The sequence below is a fragment of the Rhinopithecus bieti genome, unplaced genomic scaffold, assembly GCF_001698545.2.
Source record: "Rhinopithecus bieti isolate Rb0 unplaced genomic scaffold, ASM169854v2 scaffold_4553, whole genome shotgun sequence".
Classification (NCBI taxonomy): domain Eukaryota; kingdom Metazoa; phylum Chordata; class Mammalia; order Primates; family Cercopithecidae; genus Rhinopithecus; species Rhinopithecus bieti.
Window position 1 is genome coordinate 4,265,509 of NW_016804694.1, and position 19,689 is coordinate 4,285,197.

Below are 19,689 nucleotides of genomic sequence, written 5' to 3' on the forward strand. Positions count from 1 at the left end.
TGCCAACTCATCCTGGTTAGATTGGAGACTCTTTGAGGACAGGCACTGGATACAGCCCTCTGTGGATTCCATGATGCCTGGCAAAGTGCTAAGGGCAGTGCAGTGTGATGGTTGGAGCACTGCTCTGGACCCAGGCTGCTGGCCTTGCATCCATAGCTGAGCAAAGTTAGGCAGGTTTTCTTAACCCCTTTGGGCCTTAACTGTAAAGTGAGGATAACAGTAACATCCACGTCATGGGGATGTGAGCATTAAAGAGGAAACCCATGTAGAGAACTCAGTAACATGCCTGGCACATGGTAAAGTACTCAAGAAACATTTGCTGATTAGTCTCATCTGCATTATCAACAATACTAAATCATTTGGGGTTGATAGTACAGTAAAGTGGTAAAAACACACACAACTGAATTCAGCAAAGCACTCTCAGCTCAGCTAGCTGAATCTAGTTAAGTTAGTATCATTTCCAAATGATGCCTAATTTAAAAATAACATTGTTCTATTGTTTCCTGAAACAGTGTGTGGGAGTCAGCCCTCCTCTGAGACCTGATGATGTTCTTAGAAATGGTTGAAATTTGTCTTAAAAGACACCCCCAGCTCTGACCGTCACATCTAGGGAGCTCACAGGGCCCAATACTTCTTCAGCCTCCTTTTTGTCTTCATTAGCTCTCCTGTTCACTAAGTTTTAAAAGGACCAGGATTCGGTAGATGTTTATGCTTCCTGATGTATCTTGGGTGAGTCATAGATGAAGAAAGAACCATAGTCTTGATTTTCAGCCAAGAAAGAGTACAAATCCTCATAAAAGCACATGCACAGTCACGCATGCGTGCACACACACACAGCCTTGAAAGGGCCATCCATATGCCATTGGTGTGGTGGCAAATGTTTAACAGCCACTCTCTGGGAAAAAAAAAAAGTCCCATTTATAATACTTGCCAATATCCTTGGTGTAAATATTTCCAGCATGGCTGATTTTAAGCCACCAGGGTGATGTCACTAAATGTGGATTTGGGAAGAGAGGCACAGCAGCGCACCATCACACAGTGTTCCCACCACACAGATACATGGATACAGATCACTTCAAAAGCACAGATAATAACACAGTGTAGTAAATTAGGAAGTGGTGAATTTTGAGTACTTGTTACCTTTCTTAATATAACTTATTTAATCATAAACTTATCTAATTTAATTTTAATCACATCTTTGTTTAAAAATGGCTCCCCAAATTCCTGGAGTATTAACAATTTATGCTTTTATGGACTGAGCCAGCTCAGCACACCACTGGGAATGGCTTATCATCATCCATGGATGATTTCTTCCAAATGGTGCCTCTCACATCACCACTACGTCTTTGTTCCTTGGGGATATGGAATTGCCTTTATAGAAATTTCCCTGGGCACACATCTACTTACACATCCAGAGACATATTCTTATGCAAAACATATAAGAAAAACTCTCTTGATCCAACTTGCTCATCACCCTTCCCCACAACAAACCCAAACCAATCACACCCACACTTTCATGAAATCATGGAACATGTAGGCAAAAGAAAGAAACAGTAGCAGAGGAGATGCTGAGAATGGAAAGTGAGAGAAAGTGAAAAGAAGCAGACAAAAGGAACAGAATGAAAAGGGTGACAGTAGTACAAGATACACAAAAAAGACAGAAATGAAAGGGGGTGTACCACTGAGTCACTTCTTTACTCTTACAGGAGCCCTCTGTCCTAGCCTTCAGCCCAACTGCTAGGCTGAAGGGTGAGGGTTAAGGTTCTATAAACAATCTGTCTTGAGAGGTTTCTCTCAGTGAGGAGACTTCCCATCTGAGATGTGGCCACTTGGGACACACAAGCTCTGGCAGTTCCAAATCTCCATCAGACAACCTCCTAAGGAGTTTGGATGGCAACATGGTATTTAATCTCAGAATGGCAGCTGGGAGATGTTAACACTTCTTCTCTAATTGGGATAGTATGCTTTTAAAATAAATAGGTATTTCAAATACTCTTAATTAGACTTCCAGCCAAAGTGCTTTCCGTTTGAAGTTTGCTGATTACTTCAGGCAAAGCTAGGCGCTGCTGAACCTGACACCTGCTGTAATTCAGAAGACTCCCAGAGAGATGAGCAGAGGAATTAAGGCACAAGCCTGTGATTGAAAACATACAGCAGTTTTCCAAAGGCCCAGGGAGTGTCTGCTCCAGCTGCAAGGACCATCCCTGGGAGGGGAGGGGACTGGGCAGCAGAAAGGATGGAAGATCTCTTGCCCACAAAGCCATGGATATGGCTTCCCAGACCGAAGATGAAAATTGCCCCTAGAGTTGAGTGGTATTTTTCACATCATTGTTTCTTTATTTTTAAATTTCCATTTTAAATTTTAGATAGAGGGGTACATGTGCAGGTTTATTACAAGGGTACATTGCATGATGCTGAGGTTTGGGCTTGTATTGATCTCGTCACCGTGGTAGTGAACATTGTAACTAATAGGAAGTTTGTCAGTCCTTGCCCTCTTCCCTCCCTCCCTCCCTCCTTTTGGAGTCTCTGATGTTTGTTGTTTCCATCTTTATGTCTGTGTGAACTCAAGATTTAGCACCCACTTACAAGTGAGAACATGCGATATTTGGTTTTCTGTTCCTGAGTTAATTCATTCAGGGTAATGACTTGCAGCTGTATTCATGTTGCTGCAAAGGAGTGATTTTGTTCTTTTTTATGGCTGTGTAGTATTCCATGATGTGTACCACATTTGCTTTATCCAATCCACCATTGATGGGCACCTAGATTGATTCCATGTCTTTGCTATTGTGAATAGTGCTGCAATGAACATATGTTTCAGTGCATGTGTCTTTTGGTAGAAGAATTTATTTTTCTTTTGGTATATAGCCAGTAATGGGATTGCTGGGTTGAATGGCAGTTCTATTTTTAGAGCTTTGAGAAATCTCCAAACTGCTTCCCAGAGGAGGTGAAATAATTTGCATTCCCACCAGCAGTGTATAAATATACCCTTGTCTCTGCAACCTTGCCAACACTGTTATTTTTTGACTTTTTTAGCAGTAACCATTCTGACTGGTGTGAGATGCTATCTCATTGCGATTTTGATTTGCATCTTTCTGATGATTAGTGATGTTGAACATTGTTTTGTATGTTTCTTGGCCACTTGTAAGTCTTCTTTTGAGAAGTGTCTGTTCCTGTCTTTGCCCACTTTTTAATAGTTTTTTTTTTTTCTTATTCATTCATTTAAGTTCCTTATAGATTCTGGGTATTAATCCTTCATTGGATGCACAGTTTGCAAATATTTTCTCCCATTCTGTAGGTTCTCTATTTACTCTTTTGAGAGTTTCTTTTGCTGTGCAGAAGTTCTTTAGTTTAATTAAGTTCCATTTGTCTATGTTTGATTTTGTTGCATTTGCTTTTGGGGTCTTCATCATAGATTTATTGCCTAGACCAATGTTTAGAAAAGTATATCCTAGGTTTTCTTCTAGAATTTTAACAGATTGAAGTCTTACATTTAAGTCTTTAATCCATCTTGAGTTCATTTTTGTATATGGTTAGAGGTAGGAGTCTAGTTTCATTCTTCTGCAAATAGTTAGCCAGTTTTCCCAGCACTATTTATTGAATAGGGTGTTCTTTCCCCATTGTTTATTTTTGTTGACTTTGTTGGAGATCAGTTGGTTGTAGGTGTGCAGCTTTATTTCGGGAGTTTTTATTTTGTTCCATTGGTCTATATGTCTGGTTGTGTACTAATACCATACTGTTTTGGTTACTGTAGCCTTGTAGTTTAGTTTGAAATTGGGTAATGTGATACCTCTAGCTTTGTTCTATTTGCTTAGGATGGCCTTGGCTATTTAGGCTCTTCTATGGTTCCATACGAATTTTAGAATAGCTTTTTTCTAATTCTGTGAAAATGACATTGGTAATTGGTAAAATGACAATTGGTAAAATGGAAATAGCACTGAATCTGTAGATTGTTTTGGACATTTAAACAATATTGATTCTTCCAATTCATGAGCATGGAATGCTTTTCCATTTGTTTGTGTTGTCTGTGATTTCTTCCAGCAGTGTTTTACAGGTCTCCTCATAGAGATCTTTCACCTTCACCATTAGGTGCATTCCTGGATATTTTTAGTTTTTTATGGCTATTGTAAATGGGATTGCATTCTTGATTGTAAGCATGAAAGTTTTTGGTGTATGGAAATGCTACTGATTTTGTACATTCATTTTGTATCCTGAGACTTTGCTGAAGTAGTTTATCAGGTCTTGGAGTATTTTGGCAGAATCTTTAGGGTTTCCTAGGTATATAGTCATATCAGCAAAGAGAGATAACTTGACTTCTTCTTTTCTGTTTGGATGCCTTTTATTTCTTTCTCTGGCCTAATTGCTCTGGCTAGGACTTCCTACATTGTTGTTCCTATTTAACCAGTAACGTGAAGGCTGAAGAAGAGGGCAGATGTTTCACGGCCAGGTGGCAGCCCTTGGGGACGACTCCATACCCAGGGACCTGCCAGGGTGAGCATGAAGCAGGATACAGAGGCCTATAAGGTCACCTTGGTACAGTTTTCCAGCAGAGGTCATTCTGCCTTCCCAAGTCTGGGAAGGGCCCTGGGGCAGCCTGGCTCTTTGTTGAAGACACTTTGCAGAATATCAATTCTAAGTGTGTGCCCAAGTCTCTGGTGTGGGGAGGGCAGTGTACCTGACCCCTCAGTCCCAGGGCCAACAGTGGGAAGCTCAGAGCTCCAGTCGCTGTGGCTTAGGTGCCCTTGTTCTATGTTCCTGATGTAATCAGTATTTATTCTATATCATCATTATTACCACTGAAATGAAACAACCAACCTTCCTAATGATACAAGTTACCAAAGTCAAATGAGCCATCGTCATGACTTTAGAGGCTCTCCTCCATTTCTCCACCATTGGCCCTGGGTGCTGGATTTCTCCGATTACAGGTAATTGAGGGTCCATGCCAACTCAAGGGGAGCTTTTGTGGTCTGAAATACATGAATTTCTTATTTAGTCAAAGCTCTCCATAAATTGTTGATCCCAGCTAGCTGGAGAGGAAATGAGGTGGTTCTACCTAGGATACCCACTCCATCAGTCCTCTGCAAGCTATACTCTTCTCCCAGCTGACTTCATTGGGTCACATATCAAAAAAGGGTGTTTTCTACAGATGTCCACTGCTTAAAAGGTGCCAAGGGCCTCTTAGAATATGACCGTACTGGTTTAGTGTTTGCATTCTTCATGCATTAAAGCGGGTTGATCACTGCAGTGGGCAGTAAACAGCATGAGGGCTAACAGAACCAAACTTGGAACAGAGTTGTGTTCCAATCCCTGTTTCAACACTCACTGGCTACATGACCTTGGGAAGGCACGGCATCTCCCCCATCTGGTAAATGCACTTACCTCTTTGCACTGCTGTGGATGAAAGGAGATTGCATATGAAGCTGAGCAATAGACACAGGTCTGTAAACAAATGCTGTTTTCATCATTAACTATTTCTGTTAGGATTAGTTAGTAGTGGCTCTCAAAAGCTCAGATAGGACCCTGAGGATCTGGGACACAGTGGGTGAATTTAGGTGGGGATGTGGGGTGGGAAAGGAGGGGAGGATGAGGCAACAGTTGGAAGGGTGGGGTGCCAGGTGCTGATGGCCAGGTGCAAGAACACAGGCTGGGGAAACAGATCCTGTTGCGGGGGGCCATCCAAGGAAAGCTAAGTGGATAGCAACCCTTGCCATCTTTAACTTCAGAGAGGGTTTTAAATGGGTTATCTTTTAGCTGTGTTTGGATTCCTAAAATCAGATCAGTTTATATTACCTTCATCCTCTTCCTGCAGATTCTACTTTGTACCTACCTAGGGCTACTTGCTGTATATGCCGCTGGGTGATTTCTTCCTTCAGGTGACCTGCCAAAGACACAAAAGAAAACTACCAGTGGGTTTCCAGTGGGCTGGAGGAAGACTGCCTCAGAAGCATGTGGCAAGCTACAGAAAAAAAAAAAAAAAGGTAGAGTAAGGGAGACAAAAGCAGGCATAGCTTTCAAGAAATGCCCTTCCATGGTTCCTAGATTGTGTTGGAAGAAGAGGTTGCAAAGGCCTAGGTGCTGGCACATCAGTGCAAACACACATTTCACCCTTGAGTTCAATCATCTTAGGATTCAAGTATCTTAGTCTGTCACCCATAACTTTTGCTGAGGCCCCGATTCTCCTAAATGGTTTTTTCTATTTTTTTTTTTTTCTTTTTGAGACAGAGTCTCGCTCTGTCGCCCAGGCTGGAGTGCAGTGGCCGGATCTCAGCTCACTGCAAGCTCCGCCTCCCGGGTTTCCGCCATTCTCTCGCCTCAGCCTCCCGAGTAGCTGGGACTACAGGCGCCTGCCACCACGCCCGGCTAGTTTTTTGTATTTTTTAGTAGAGACGGGGTTTCACCGTGTTAGCCAGGATGGTCTCGATCTCCTGACCTAGTGATCCGCCCGTCTCGGCCTCCCAAAGTGCTGGGATTACAGGCTTGAGCCACCGCACCCGGCCGGTTTTTTCTATTATTAATAAAGGGAAAAGCAGAATTTGGTCTTTTAATAATTTTTAGACCTACTTTAAAATCCACATCTTTCTTTAAGCTATATGAAACTGTGTCAAATACAAAAAGATGGTGGTTTTAGCTGACAATAACCCTAATAGTTGGTCATTTGGTGTGAAACTCATATAATTCTAGTTTACATTAATAAAGGTATGGTGAGCAGAGAACAGTGATAGTTCCCTTCAGGGAGGTGATAGTTCCACTCGGCTCTACAAGTGAGGAGACCTCACCTAGTATTTGTTCTGGGAGTTACTCTTCAAAAGGAACATTTGCAAAATAGAAAATATTCAGAAGATGGTGACTGGAATGGTGAGGGGTCTGAAACCATGCCATACGAGAAATATTTAAGGTGACCTGAGACATTTAGATGTGAAGACAAGACTTGGAGAGGAGAAATTGAGATAATGGCTATCTTTGAATATCTGAACATTGTCATATGAATTAGAAAAAGCTTTATTTTTATCTTACTCCTGAGGGCAGAAATCAAGTCAAATGAAAGCAGACTTGGGGCTTAATAGAAGGAAGAAACAGCTCACAATGAGGACTATCTCAAAATGGATTAAGTTGTCTCAAAATGGATTAAATCTTCTGGCAAAGCAGTGAGCCCCTTCCTGAAAGTGTTCAAGCAGAAGCTGGGTGACCATCTGTTGGGTTGTTAGAGTGAGAATTCCTGCCCTGGGAAGGATCTGGGAGGCAATGACCTCCAGGCGTCCTCCATCTCTAAAATTCCATGATTTCGTGCATGAAGGATGGGTGAAACAGCAGCCCGGAGTTTGTTTATGTCCAAGGACTCAGCTCACTTATTAAAATGTCAGTGCTGTCTGTATGGCATGTCCCATTTGGGGATGTGATCAGGCCACTGGGGATTCCAAGAAAGCCTGGAAAATTCATTGCTTCCTTGCTTAAGATATTTCTTTCCTCACGTAAGTACATTCTATACCTCCAAGGCTATAGCTGAATTGAGAATTCAAAAGATGAGTAGACGAGGAAGCAGTCACAAGAGACTTTATCACTTACGGAGAGTTCTAGGGCACTCCTAGAATGTTACAATTGGGAGAGATGGCAGAGGTCATTCCGTTCAACTTTGCACCCAATTTAGGAATCCCTTCTACAGAAGGAAATGAGCATTTCCCTTCAGACTTGTATGTATTCGAGCAATTCCATTAAGATATATATAAGGAATGAATTATGTGAAGTTGCATTTGCTTCCCTATAACCTTCAGTTGTGTGCCTGGCCTGTTCTCTGGATCAGCACAGAAAAAGATCCTCTGTCACTGGCGGTGAGGGCCCTTCACACATCTGAGGATGCTTTGACTGATTTCTCTACTTCGACTTGCCCTCTGTGGAGGCCAAACATTACCAGTCCTTAGGTGATACCTCGGAGGCCACTATCTCCAGGCACATCATTGTCTTGGGTAAGGGTCTGGGGCACCTGCATGTCTGTGCCTTGGTTTCCATGTGTCCCCACTGGAGAAAATTATGCATAGAGAGCATGGCAGGCATTGGGCCTAAACAATAATTGCACCCTTATTCCATGTGGGGGAAGTGTGGGAACTTCAGGAGTGTGCTGAGGCGGATTTGCGGAAGAGGAAACTTGACCCAATGATGAGTATTGGTGAACCTGGATCCAACAGGAAAATGACTTTGACACCTGAGCCAGCCACAGCCCCAAATGGATCTTTTCCCCACTCAGTGCGATTTGACCCTTATTGTCCATATGAGCAGAGTAAAGACGTTGGGGACATAAGGCTGCTGCTGGACTGAGACTCTAGGCTGCATCAAACACTGCTGAATTAAATTGTAAGACAGGATAGCACATGCATGCTCCAAATAAAAGGAGATATTGCTGTGACAAATGCAACACACCATTTAGAAACATCTCTTGATTTACAGTGAGTCATCAAAAGCTTTTTAATCCTGCGGTATGGAGAGTCAGTGACGCTTTGGTGCCCTGCCTGTTTCCTGGGTATGAGGCACAGCCATATACCACGAGCTTCTCATATGCCTGGGTACTGCCTTCCTAATGAGCCTGGACAGCGGCTTGCTCCTTTAGAGCACACACTGGTTTGCACTGCTCCCTGGAAAACTACCTCCCTGATAATAAGTCTCCCCAATAATAAGCCTCCCTGACAATGGGCCTCCTGACACATGCTTCCTCAAGTCTGTGCCTCCCAACCCCATGCCTCGACCAGAGTAGGTGCACTCAACCTGGTACGTCACAATTTTGAAACTCAGAGTTGGTGAATTGACTAACATCTCCCACCGCATGTGCAAGTTTCCCCTGCCCCCACCAAACAAGCTTCCGAAAATAGCCTTATGGCTGATACCTAATTGCATTTCTAACAGAGCTATTCTTCATGTGCAGATAACAGTCTGTAACCTGCTGGATCTTGCCGCTTCCTGGGTTTTGGCAAAAGAAGGAGTTGAGGGGGATTGCAGAATTCACTCAGCATGCAGCTTGCTGTCATTACTACGGTGATAAATTTGCTGGTTTTGGCCTGGGTTCCTGGACACATCCCCATCCAGAGGTATGGAAAAGAGATGAAATGGAAACAGAGGACTCCCAGCCTGAGGCTGGAGACAGTCTGGGAGGGAAGTAGGGAGCCCAGATTGAGGCTGAAAAGCAAAAGGGTAGGGGAGGGAAGGAATGCGCTGCCTGCAGGAGTGTCCGTCATTAGTAACTTTTCCTCCAGTAATTTACCACAGTACATGCCAGAAACACCTTCTCTCCCTTTTGATTCATTAATTGATGGAGTGGGGATGGCAGCGGGGAGCAGAGCTTACAGCAATCCATGGGAAAGCTCCAGAGGAGATGGGTGACCTTAAATATGACCGCGAGCGGGGTATGTGGAGGTGGTGCTCTGTGTGGTGTATGGGTTTTTTTCTGTTACTGAGTAGTTCTAGGGAAAGTATTATCATCATGCAGAAGTGAAACTGATTTTTTTACATCAATGTTCAGTCTTCTGAATAAAACCATTTTTCATAAGCTTCACACTTTATTTTGCATGCATGCTACTTTGAGATTGTTCACCAAGTGAACACTGCTTGGCTGGCCCGGAGGAGTGCTATTCGCTTACGACTCCCTGAGTGGCTGTCTGCTGCTCCTGCAATTTCTGGGATGCTGTGCCTCATTCAACATGTTTATGCTGCTATCAAACAATAAATACTTATCTCTCGTCTACTATAGGTTACACACTATGTTCTGAGTGCTGTGGAATATACACACTCGTAGAAGGCTCTATCCTGGCCTAGGAAAGTCAGTGCGGTACGGGGATCAGCAAAGAGGTGGCCTGTGTGCTCTTTCTTTTAAACGCTGGACCAATGGCTGGTCTTGCACCTCCATCAGGGATGGTTTGCTTTCCTGCTGAGCTTGAGTTTGGCTCTCCCACACAGCACTCTGGGCAGCTACAGCCCATCACTTGAAGTTGGACTTGAGATGAAGCAAAACCTCTTTGCCATTTCAGTTATTCTAGAAAATAATTACAAATCTGGGCCGGGCATGGTGGTTCATGCCTGTAATCCCAGCACTTTGGGAGGCCAAGGTGGGTGGATCACCTGAGGTCAGGAGTTTAGGACCAGTCTGGTCAACATGGCAAAACTCCATCTGTACTAAAAATCCAAAAATTAGTCGGGTGTGGTGATGGGTGCCTGTAATCCCAGCTACTTGGGAGGCTGAGGCAGGAGAATCACTTGAACCTGGGAGGCAGAGGTTGCAGTGAGCCAAGATCGCGCCACTGCACTCCAGCCTGGGCAACAGAATGAGACTGTCTCAAAAAANAAAAAAAAAAAAAAAAAAAAGAAAAGAAAGAGAAAATAATTACAAATCTGGAGGTAGACAGAGTTGAGTTCAAATTTCAGTTTTGCTGCTTCTTAGTTGAATGGGCTAATTAACATCTCTAAGCCTCAATGTTATCATTTGAAAAATGGAAAAATACTATAACTGCAATAATATCTGCTTTACTATATCTCAAGATCTTTCGGAGGAGCAAGGGATAATGCACCAGCATGTAGGATATACCACGCTAGTTTTAGGTATTCAGGCACTTTCAGACATATTGGAAGGTACTACGTGGTTAAGATGACAGGTCAAGTGGCTAAATGTCAAATCAACGGTAGAGATACATTTAGAGGAGGAAAGGAGACATTGGGAAAGGCATAATCACTACAGGCGAATTGAGTAGGCTCAGAAAAGAGCAAGGGTGTTAAGGTGCACTTGGGAAGGGCACTCCAGTCTGACAGAACTGCTGGGACAAGAATGCAGAAGCCAAGTACATACTGGTTTGGGACAGGAGTGGCAAGGGAGGGTTGAGTGGAGGACTAGGGCTGGGGAAGCCTGAGTTGTATTCATACTGGAGTCTGGGGTCCTGGGTAATTACTAAGAGCTCTGGACCCAGGTAAACGCTATTTGTCTCTCTGACTATACTACTAGAGTAGAACTGGGGTGTGGGGAGAATATGTAGAATATGTTTCCTGCCTGAGGGGCCTCTTCGAAACGGAAGGTCTAGTTAGAGGCTCTGAACTCAGAGTGTCAATTTCAGCTGTGATGTGAGAAGCCAGTTTTTTTTTTTTTTTTTTTTTTTTTTTTTTGTGCTAACACAGAGGATCATGATAACCTAAGGTTAGATCCCTAAAGGCTGTGTGTAAGGCTATTTGTAAAAATAATGGGCCTAGAATAAATTGTGTAATCCTTACACGGATTTCCAACTAACAGGAGGATGTAAATTCTTTGAAACCCTAAAATCAGACATATTCATGTCCCCCTTGCTAATATGTATTTCATCAGGCTTTATCCAAACTTGTTGGTATACTTTGAAAATGTATTGAGGCAGGAAATACCTCTTCTCACCATAGCAGTGGTGGATAAAATAGAAAAGAGACTATCAGGAAGACATTGCTGGATTTGATTATGAGACATATTTCTGAAGACCAGAAGTAGGATGGAAATGCAAAAATGGCGAGTGCAGCTGAGGCCTTGAGCATGCAAAGCACTGGTAAAAGTAGGAAGGTGACTAAAAGGGTGCCATGCAAAACAGGGTAAGAGTCAGGCACATTGTTTGAAGCTGAGGGTTGAAGTGAGACTCCCTATCACCCAATCTGTGAGTGAAAGGGGACTGAAAAAAACGTGCACCAGATGTTGCTTGGGGCTATGGTTTCCAACTCAATGCAAGCCAAAGGAGGAAGAAATGTACAAACTCAGCCTCTCTCCAGTTGCCAAGCCCAGCTGCTCATGGGCTCTAGACAGGGTCTGCTCATCTCCAGTTCTGTTATGGAGCAGGCACTCCAAATTGTCTTTACTGGAGCTGATTTTGGATTGGGGTCCTGGAGGATCTGTCAGCCAGAGAGGGATGAACACAAAGAGAAAGAGAGTAAGAGAAATAAATAAAACGTGTTTCATTAAAAATGGGCCTGCCCACCAAAATGCCAAAATATATGAATAAATCTAATGCTAAAAAAAGATAGTCAAGTCAATAGTTGGAACATGAATTAGTTACAGATGAAAGTAATTTTCTGGGCAGGCAGATGAAGACATTTGTTGATGCAGAACCACAGAGGCTTGAGTTAATTTTACTCTTCAGTTTAGGGTACGCCATCTGCATTAGCCTGGGCAATGCCTCTCCTATATGTTTGTATGTATAGATGTATGTATACATAAGCATTTATATATGTGTGTGTGTGCGTGTGTGTGTGTGTATACGTGTACTTTGACCCTCATACTTCATGCCTCATGTCCTATTCTCATTCTCCTCTTCTTCCAACAGGCAACCATTCTAATTTGTTTGATGTATGTGTTCTTATTGTAGGTGTTCTTACAATTTGTATTCAAGTTTTCTGTGTAGTTTTAAGCTGTGAAAGTAATATTGTGCTATAGATCTCATTCTGTTTCTTATTTATTAGTACTGTTTTTGACATCTGTTTTGCTGTATACGCATCTAATTCTCAGTTTCTGACTGCTACATCCATTCCAAATAATGCACCCCAACTTTTACTTCCATTTTTTGATAGTTGAACAACTGGATTGCACCTCACTCCCACTAACGCCAACAGTGCTGTGATGACCATCCCTAAGCACGTAGTCTTATAAGTCTGTAAGAAAATTTCTCTGCTGGTTCTCAGCAGATCTGTGAAATTAATTTGAGTGCTGCCCTCCATAATGATTGAGCTAGTCTATCTGCCCAAGGCAAAGACCTTAAAATATGTTGAGGATACTTAACGAGATTAATGAAGAGATATATTTTCTTTAAAAGGAATAAGAAATATGTGACAAATAGGTATAAATGATACAAGAATAGGTGGATAGAACAGAAATTTTAAGATAAAAACTAGTCATTGAAATGAATAAAAAGTACAGAGAGTAAGGGAATAAACTCTAGACAGGGTAAATTTCAAAAGTGAATTAGTGAATTGGAAGACAGTTGGAAAAACTCACTCAAACACAGCACAGAAAGCAAGAGATAAAAATGGGGAAAGCAGTTAAAAGTCATGGAGAAGAGACTGAGAGGCTTCCTAATTTGCCTAGAATTCTAGAAGAGAATGGAGGCAAATTGTAAAGAAGCAGTATTTGAAGAGATAGCAGTTGAGATTTTCCAGCATTCGAGAAAAATATAAGCCCTTGGGTTGAAAGTGCAGTTTGAATATTGAGCAGGATAAATAAAAATAAATCCACCTCCAGACACATCATAGTAAAATTACAGAACTTCAGGGAAACAGAACTACTATTAACAGCTTCCAGGGGACCTGCAAAGGAGCAACTTAGATGACCGCCCACCCTCAGTGACAACTGCAGGTGCCAGGAGATAGTGGAGGGAAACAGCTGTCAACGTGAATTTTATTCATACCCAAACTATCATTCATAGGTGAGGGCTCAGTAAAGACATTATCAGTCATAAGAGGACAAAGAGCATTTACCACCCACAGACCCTCTCTCCCTAAAAGAACTCAACTGAGAGGCAACCAAGGGTGGAGGGTGAGTGCATGGACTCTTGAGCCGACCCCCTTGGGTTTGCATCCAGCTGGGCCACTACTGTGTAACCTCCTGCAAGTGACTGAATGTCAGTGTGCCTCAGTTTTGACGTCTAAAAAATGGGGATTATAACAGCATTTGTGCTGTGAGAACTGAATTAGGTCACATGTGTAAAGTACTTAAGGAGTTCCTGACATATAATAAAAACTATGTAAGTGTGAAAGTTGTTATGATCAGCAAGAAGAAAATAAACACACAGGTGGGGATAAAAGAAATAATAGCAAAAAATGTAAATTAAATATTTAAGTAAAAATATTTAATTATTTGACCATTAAAAACCCTCTGTGTGTATGTGTGTGTGTGTGTGTGTATCTGAAAACTAACCCTTTAGGCAATAATAACACAGTGAAGATAAAGTAACGAGATCTTCAGCGGGGAGTTAATGCGAGCTGTAACCCTGGCTGTGATTGGGAGGAGGATATATTTGGAACAACTACAGACATTGTTATAGTTACTTTTTAACTCTAGAAGAATAAAAATATGTACAATAGCAGCCAAATCAATAGAAGATCAGAAAAAAAGGCAAGGGATGGGTGTTGTGGGGAGGGAATGCCAACATTTTAACAATTCAACAGAAGACAAGGAAGAAGAAAAAAAGAATCAAAGAATGGTGTATAAATGATCCTGTGTTTGGTGAAACAAACAGTGGCAAGAGCTTTACCTATATGTATGTAAATAACTGTGTGTGTGTGTGTGTTTGTGCACGCATATATGCCCTTGTGCATATATATGTATACATATGATCATGTGACCACAGAGGTTATGTGAATGAATATCTATAATGCTATGACAGGTTACTGAGGGTGGAAGTCGGGTGGAGAATGAATTGGGTAGGAGAGGATGAAGCCAGGCAAGATAAAAAAAAAGAGAAAATGTACTTTAATAAGGGCACATGATTTACGATTCATATAAAAGCTGTATTTGTATATATTTATAAAAAGAAATAAAAATTAAATACCCACTGCACTTCCTTGATAGGGAAATGTGATGTTACTATAGCACACTGGAAATTGCTCTTGGGCACCTGCCACACATGTGATGTCATCTGCCATGTGTGCTCGCTGAAAATATTCATAATCTAAGTCTCAGTGACAGGGATAGGGGAAATAAGGAGGGTTTCAGCATCAGATTATTTGGCAGAGCTGTGTTATTCACCAGCAGCCTTGCAAAGAAGTGAAGGTGGAAGACAGAGGGTCAGAGGGAGCCCAAGACAGTAAGGGATTTCCACTGGCTTGGGTACCTCTGAGAAGCCTTCTTCCCTTCTTGAGGTCACGGCAACAGGTCCTCCCCTGGGTTCCTCAGAGAGAAAGGTCCAGCATGGAACATACAGTGGGAGACCAGGAGTGGCCTAAATGCTAGGCAAATGTTTTTAAGCTGCCTTATTCCAACTGACACTTCATTTCTCCAGAATTCAAGTCTTCTTCCATTTAGTATGCTAAACATCACAGTTGATAACACAATGAAGTCGCAGAGAAAGGGGGAAAGCAGCTCATTTAAAAAGATATCAATACTTTCTAGAAAAACATCACTGGAACTTGTCTTGATTTCCCCCCATGGGGATTTTCTCAAGAGCTCCCCATCACCTTGGGCCCATCCTGTGGAGGAGGATGTGCCTGGTAATTAATGAGCATTTCAGCTTGGGAGGAAAACACCAGACAGTAGTCTGGGCTTTTCAAGACAGCTCCTTTCTTATCATTATGACAGTACATGGTGATCACATTTTGGGGAATGCTCTCATTTATAAAAAGATGACCAAATTATACCATGTCTGGGAGACCCAATTTCTTTTGCTCTGGGATATTCATTTGGGCTACCCAAGTAATCAAAATAATCACACAAGATTAGCACGTTCTGTCTGAAGCTCAAGCAATTGGCTATTGTATATGTGTAATTAAGCTAAGAAGCTTATTGATATCACTATTTCTGTATGTGATACTGTTACATAAACAGATTCAGAGAATTAAGTAAGCCCATTTGTTAAAAGCTCAAACAAACATGGAGATGCAAGTGGGTAAGCATTAGGAAAATTTTCAGCTCAGCGACCAGCATGAATTGTTAAATACTAAACATCTCAGGGAGCTGAGGGCTTATGATTATGTTGGCATCTATTCAAAAGATGTTACTTTAGATGCTTGAAAGTTCTTATATCAGCATGGGGGGATATAACCAGCTTCCAAGGCCTGCCCTGTAGGAGTAGCTGTAGTTCACAAACATTCTTACTGTTTGAAGATGTGGTTCCGGTTGCCAGAAATGCTGTCTGGGGTGAGGGCAGGGCCCGGGTAGCCACTGCCTGTGATTTCCATCCTTATATCCCCATAAGTAGCCCAGGGTACACTCTTAAGAGTACCTGAGGGCATTCGAAGCTCCTCTTCTCCAGTGGGGGTGAGACAGGTATATTCCATCTGTTCCCAACATGCTCCTATTTGCACTGGAGGCTAGTTTGTAGGGCCTCTCACTAACTGGGAAGTGGAGGGCAGGTTCACTGCAGGGACATAAAATCAACCCCAAGCACTGAGATGTTTGATTTTGCAGTGTACATACTTTTAAAAACTTGGCTTCCAACAAGAAAACAGCAAGTTTTACATGGCTCTTTGATATAAATAATCAACTCTTTCACTCCAAAATAAAACTTGATTCTACTCATTTAATTTTAAATCAGTTAGTGCTTAAAAAAAAGTCAGTGGGAAAAAACAAGCCCCAATTAAGGCTCACTGCTGGCCAAACTTCCAGCTGGCCTGTAAAATAATTGCCTAACACAGAGTTGGTGCTTCGTGATGTGGGAATTGTTCTCCATCTGAAGAGACTGGAGATTAGGAGAAATGTGTTAGTGAGTTTGTGAATAAAAGACAAAACTGAATGGAAATGGTTTCAGCTTCCAGGTTCAAAAGTCATTTTTAGATGCTGCGTATACATGTTGCGTCTTTCTGGTGCGATGGGCCAGACCCACCATTGAATCTGTGAGGCTCCCTGTGCTCTGTCTCTGCACTCACCTACATGGGAGTGGCATGGGGTGGACATATTAGTGCATCTCAGGAAAACGATCCAAGGGAGCCAACGGGGACTGAGCCCAGCAGGTGCACTGGGAAACTGTGGTGGAGTGGGAAGCCAGAGAAAGGTGGCTGGCCTTCAGAGACAACTGAACAGCAGTGAAGGCCCATCAGCGAAGAGGGAGTGGAAAATGGCAGGAGAAGTTGCAGAGGGAATCCTGGGCCTACAATAATGGAAAACACATGGGCTTTGGGAGCATGTAGACTTGTACTGACACTTCCTACCTGTGACCCTAGGCTACTTAATCCCTTTGAGCCTCAATTTCTTCATTAAAATAGGGTGATAACACCAACCTTGCAAGGTTGTTGCAAGAATTAGACCCAATGTACATAAAGCTCCCAGCAGAGTGCCTGGCACATTGTAGGTGCACAATGAGTGGTGGTCGTCACGGTGGTGGTACTAGTTAAAGTAATAATTTTGAGGTGGGTGGCTCTGATTACAAATAACACTGCATGGAGGATTGAAGCAAGCTAACTTATTGCAATTGTTTCTAAGGTCTTGATCACATTCGAGTATGGCAGGACATCTGTATTTTCCCCGATCCCTTTTAGAAACACATCTTTCAGGCCTAAATTAACAAGTTATTGTGGGCCCAGGAGACTTTTCTGAAGTGCCTCTCTCCCACACGGTGGGGAGGAAGGGGGGACAGTCATATGTCCTTGCAATCGTCCAAATCAGGGTTTCACAAAGCAGAGCCGTGACCTTTCAGCACTTGCTGACTCCAACTTTTTACAAATTTAGTTTATATTTACTAAACTTTCTGCCTTCTGATCAGTTATTTACCCTCAAATTCACCATTAGTTAGTAATGGGTCTTCCACATTCTGTTATAGTGAAATATGATTGATTTCTGTAATTGGAAGTAAATGACTTTTTAATAAGCTTTCCTGAAATGCTGGTGGTAATGGTTCTGTTTTCAGAGCCTGGAATAATTTCTATCCGCATCCTGTTATTTTACTTTATTTTATTCCAGAAAAATAACACCAGAGCTCTTTCTCCTTTTGTTTCCTCTGAGGCTAAATATTTTCAAAGAGGAAAGAGGAAGGAGAGAGTTCGAGATGGACACACCCACCATTTTACAGAGGGTGCTTTTCAGGAGTGACATATTTCAGGAAGAACATAGTTTCCCCTCCCCAAACTTGAGTTCTGCCTGCCTGAAATTCCAGTACACATGGCTCTGTTTCTTACAGATCTCAGTCCTGGTGGATATAAGCTGGTCATTTTGGGGATAATGCATAATAAGGAAATCTAGGGAGTTAGGACCAGAAAAAAGAGGCAAAGCAGACAACATAACCAAATGGGAGGTTTTTGCAATGAAGCTTTGAGAGATGAGGGAAGCTGGAGTACACACGGCCTGAGAACTACACTTCTTCAGCCTTCAAAATGAGTGAGGAGAGGGAGTGGGAAATCAGAACACTTGTAAGAAGGGCTGATGGCACAATTCTGGGTGCTGTGTCTCTGGGAAGTCAACAATTCCAAGGGCTAATATCAGGAAGGCAGTGAATACCCAGAGAAGAAAAACAGACATGGAGAAGGAATTGCCACAATATGCAAAGATAAAAATAATTTACAAGCTTCATATTGAAACTTTAGGGGAGGGAGATCCTGAAAAATTTTCTGCCTCCAAGGGGATGGTAAATGGAGGCTAAATATACAGAGCCCATTATGATGAATGAAATGTTATTATAATTCTTTAGTGTATTGGTTTTAGTGTTTTGTTTTGGTGAATATAAAAATATTTGTAGGCACTTTTATAGGTTTACTTGTAAACTTAATCTTGCTTTTCACATAAAGGCGTAATCCTTAATTATGGCTTTTCCCATCACAGGGATGTTCAGTTCCTTCATGGCTAGGGACAGGTGGGTAACTGTTACCTATAACGTGGGAGATGTGGCAATGTACATTCCAGAGCACAGCAGTTGTTTCTAATCCTCATCGCAGCAGAAGCTGATTTCATTTCAGCTAATGGAGCATATTGGTCATCAGCTGCTCCAGGGTCTAACAGGTGCCCGGAGGAGACCAAACCTTCACATTCTTTGAACTTGGGAAGATAAAATTCCCAGAATTAGGAGCAGCTTTTGCCTTCTATGAGAAAGTCTGGATATTATTTTTGAGGAAAACATGGCTCTGTTGGAGATAAGCTAATCATTTTAATGGGGCATTTGAGGTTTGTACATGTAAGGTAAAGATACACCATTATTTTGGGGAAGCTCTAAAATGAAATCACCAAAATGCAGGTAGGTGTTTCTAAGTAAGAGTTAGATGTTCTATTTAGTATTCTGTGTTCAGAAACACAGATTGGGTGCTTCTTTAGCAGAATTATGTGTTTGCAGAGCTACAGATTAAAACAAAATCTTCAATCAGTTTGTCCTAGGCCTCAAAAGTAATGCTTGTACTTGGATGTTGTGATGGTTAGTTTTATATGTCAAAGCGTGTAGGCTACAGTGCTCAGATGTTTGCTTAAACACTAGTCTAGATGTTGCTTTTAAAATACGATGACCCTCCATAGTGGGAGTGAGCCTTATCCAATCAGTTGAAGGCATTAAGAGAAAAAAGACTGAAGTCCTCCAGAGCGCAAGGAATTGTGCCTCCAGACTGCCTTTGGACTTGACCTGCAACATCAACCCTTCCTTGGTTCTCCGGCTTGTAGGCTTGCCCTGTTCGAATTGAACTTGCCAGCCCCTATAATCTCATAAGCCAATGCCTCAAAATAAATCCCTCTCTCTCTCTGTATCTATGCACATCCTTTTGGCTCTGTTTTTCTGGAGAGCCATGACTAATACAGATGATGTAGATATGTGTCCTTGTCCAAGCACCTGCTGTAGCTCTTTGGGAATAGTGGGCAGTCAATGGTGGAATGAATACATAGGTCTGATCTTGTCCCCACCTCACACGTGAATGGAGGCTTTCATCCAGGGACTCAGTGGTGGCCACAACAATGAGGGAAAGACACTATTGTACTGAGTGAGCTGAGCTGGGTCCTGCCACTAAAGAACCACCTGTCTCATCAGGCCAATGGCAACCCCATTGAGAAACGCTGCTTTTGAGGAAAGATGGAACAAGTTGTTGGTCACTGGG

General features: G+C 42.3%; 1 protein-coding gene across 1 annotated transcript in view; it reads right to left on the minus strand.

Annotated features, from left to right (window-relative positions):
* The window catches only part of KIF6 (kinesin family member 6), a 381,950-nt gene that overhangs the window by 37,668 nt on the left and 324,593 nt on the right, over nucleotides 1-19,689 (minus strand). The window contains 1 exon segment of the mRNA XM_017870163.1: nucleotides 5,825-5,875. Coding sequence (XP_017725652.1) covers nucleotides 5,825-5,875 — 51 coding nt within the window.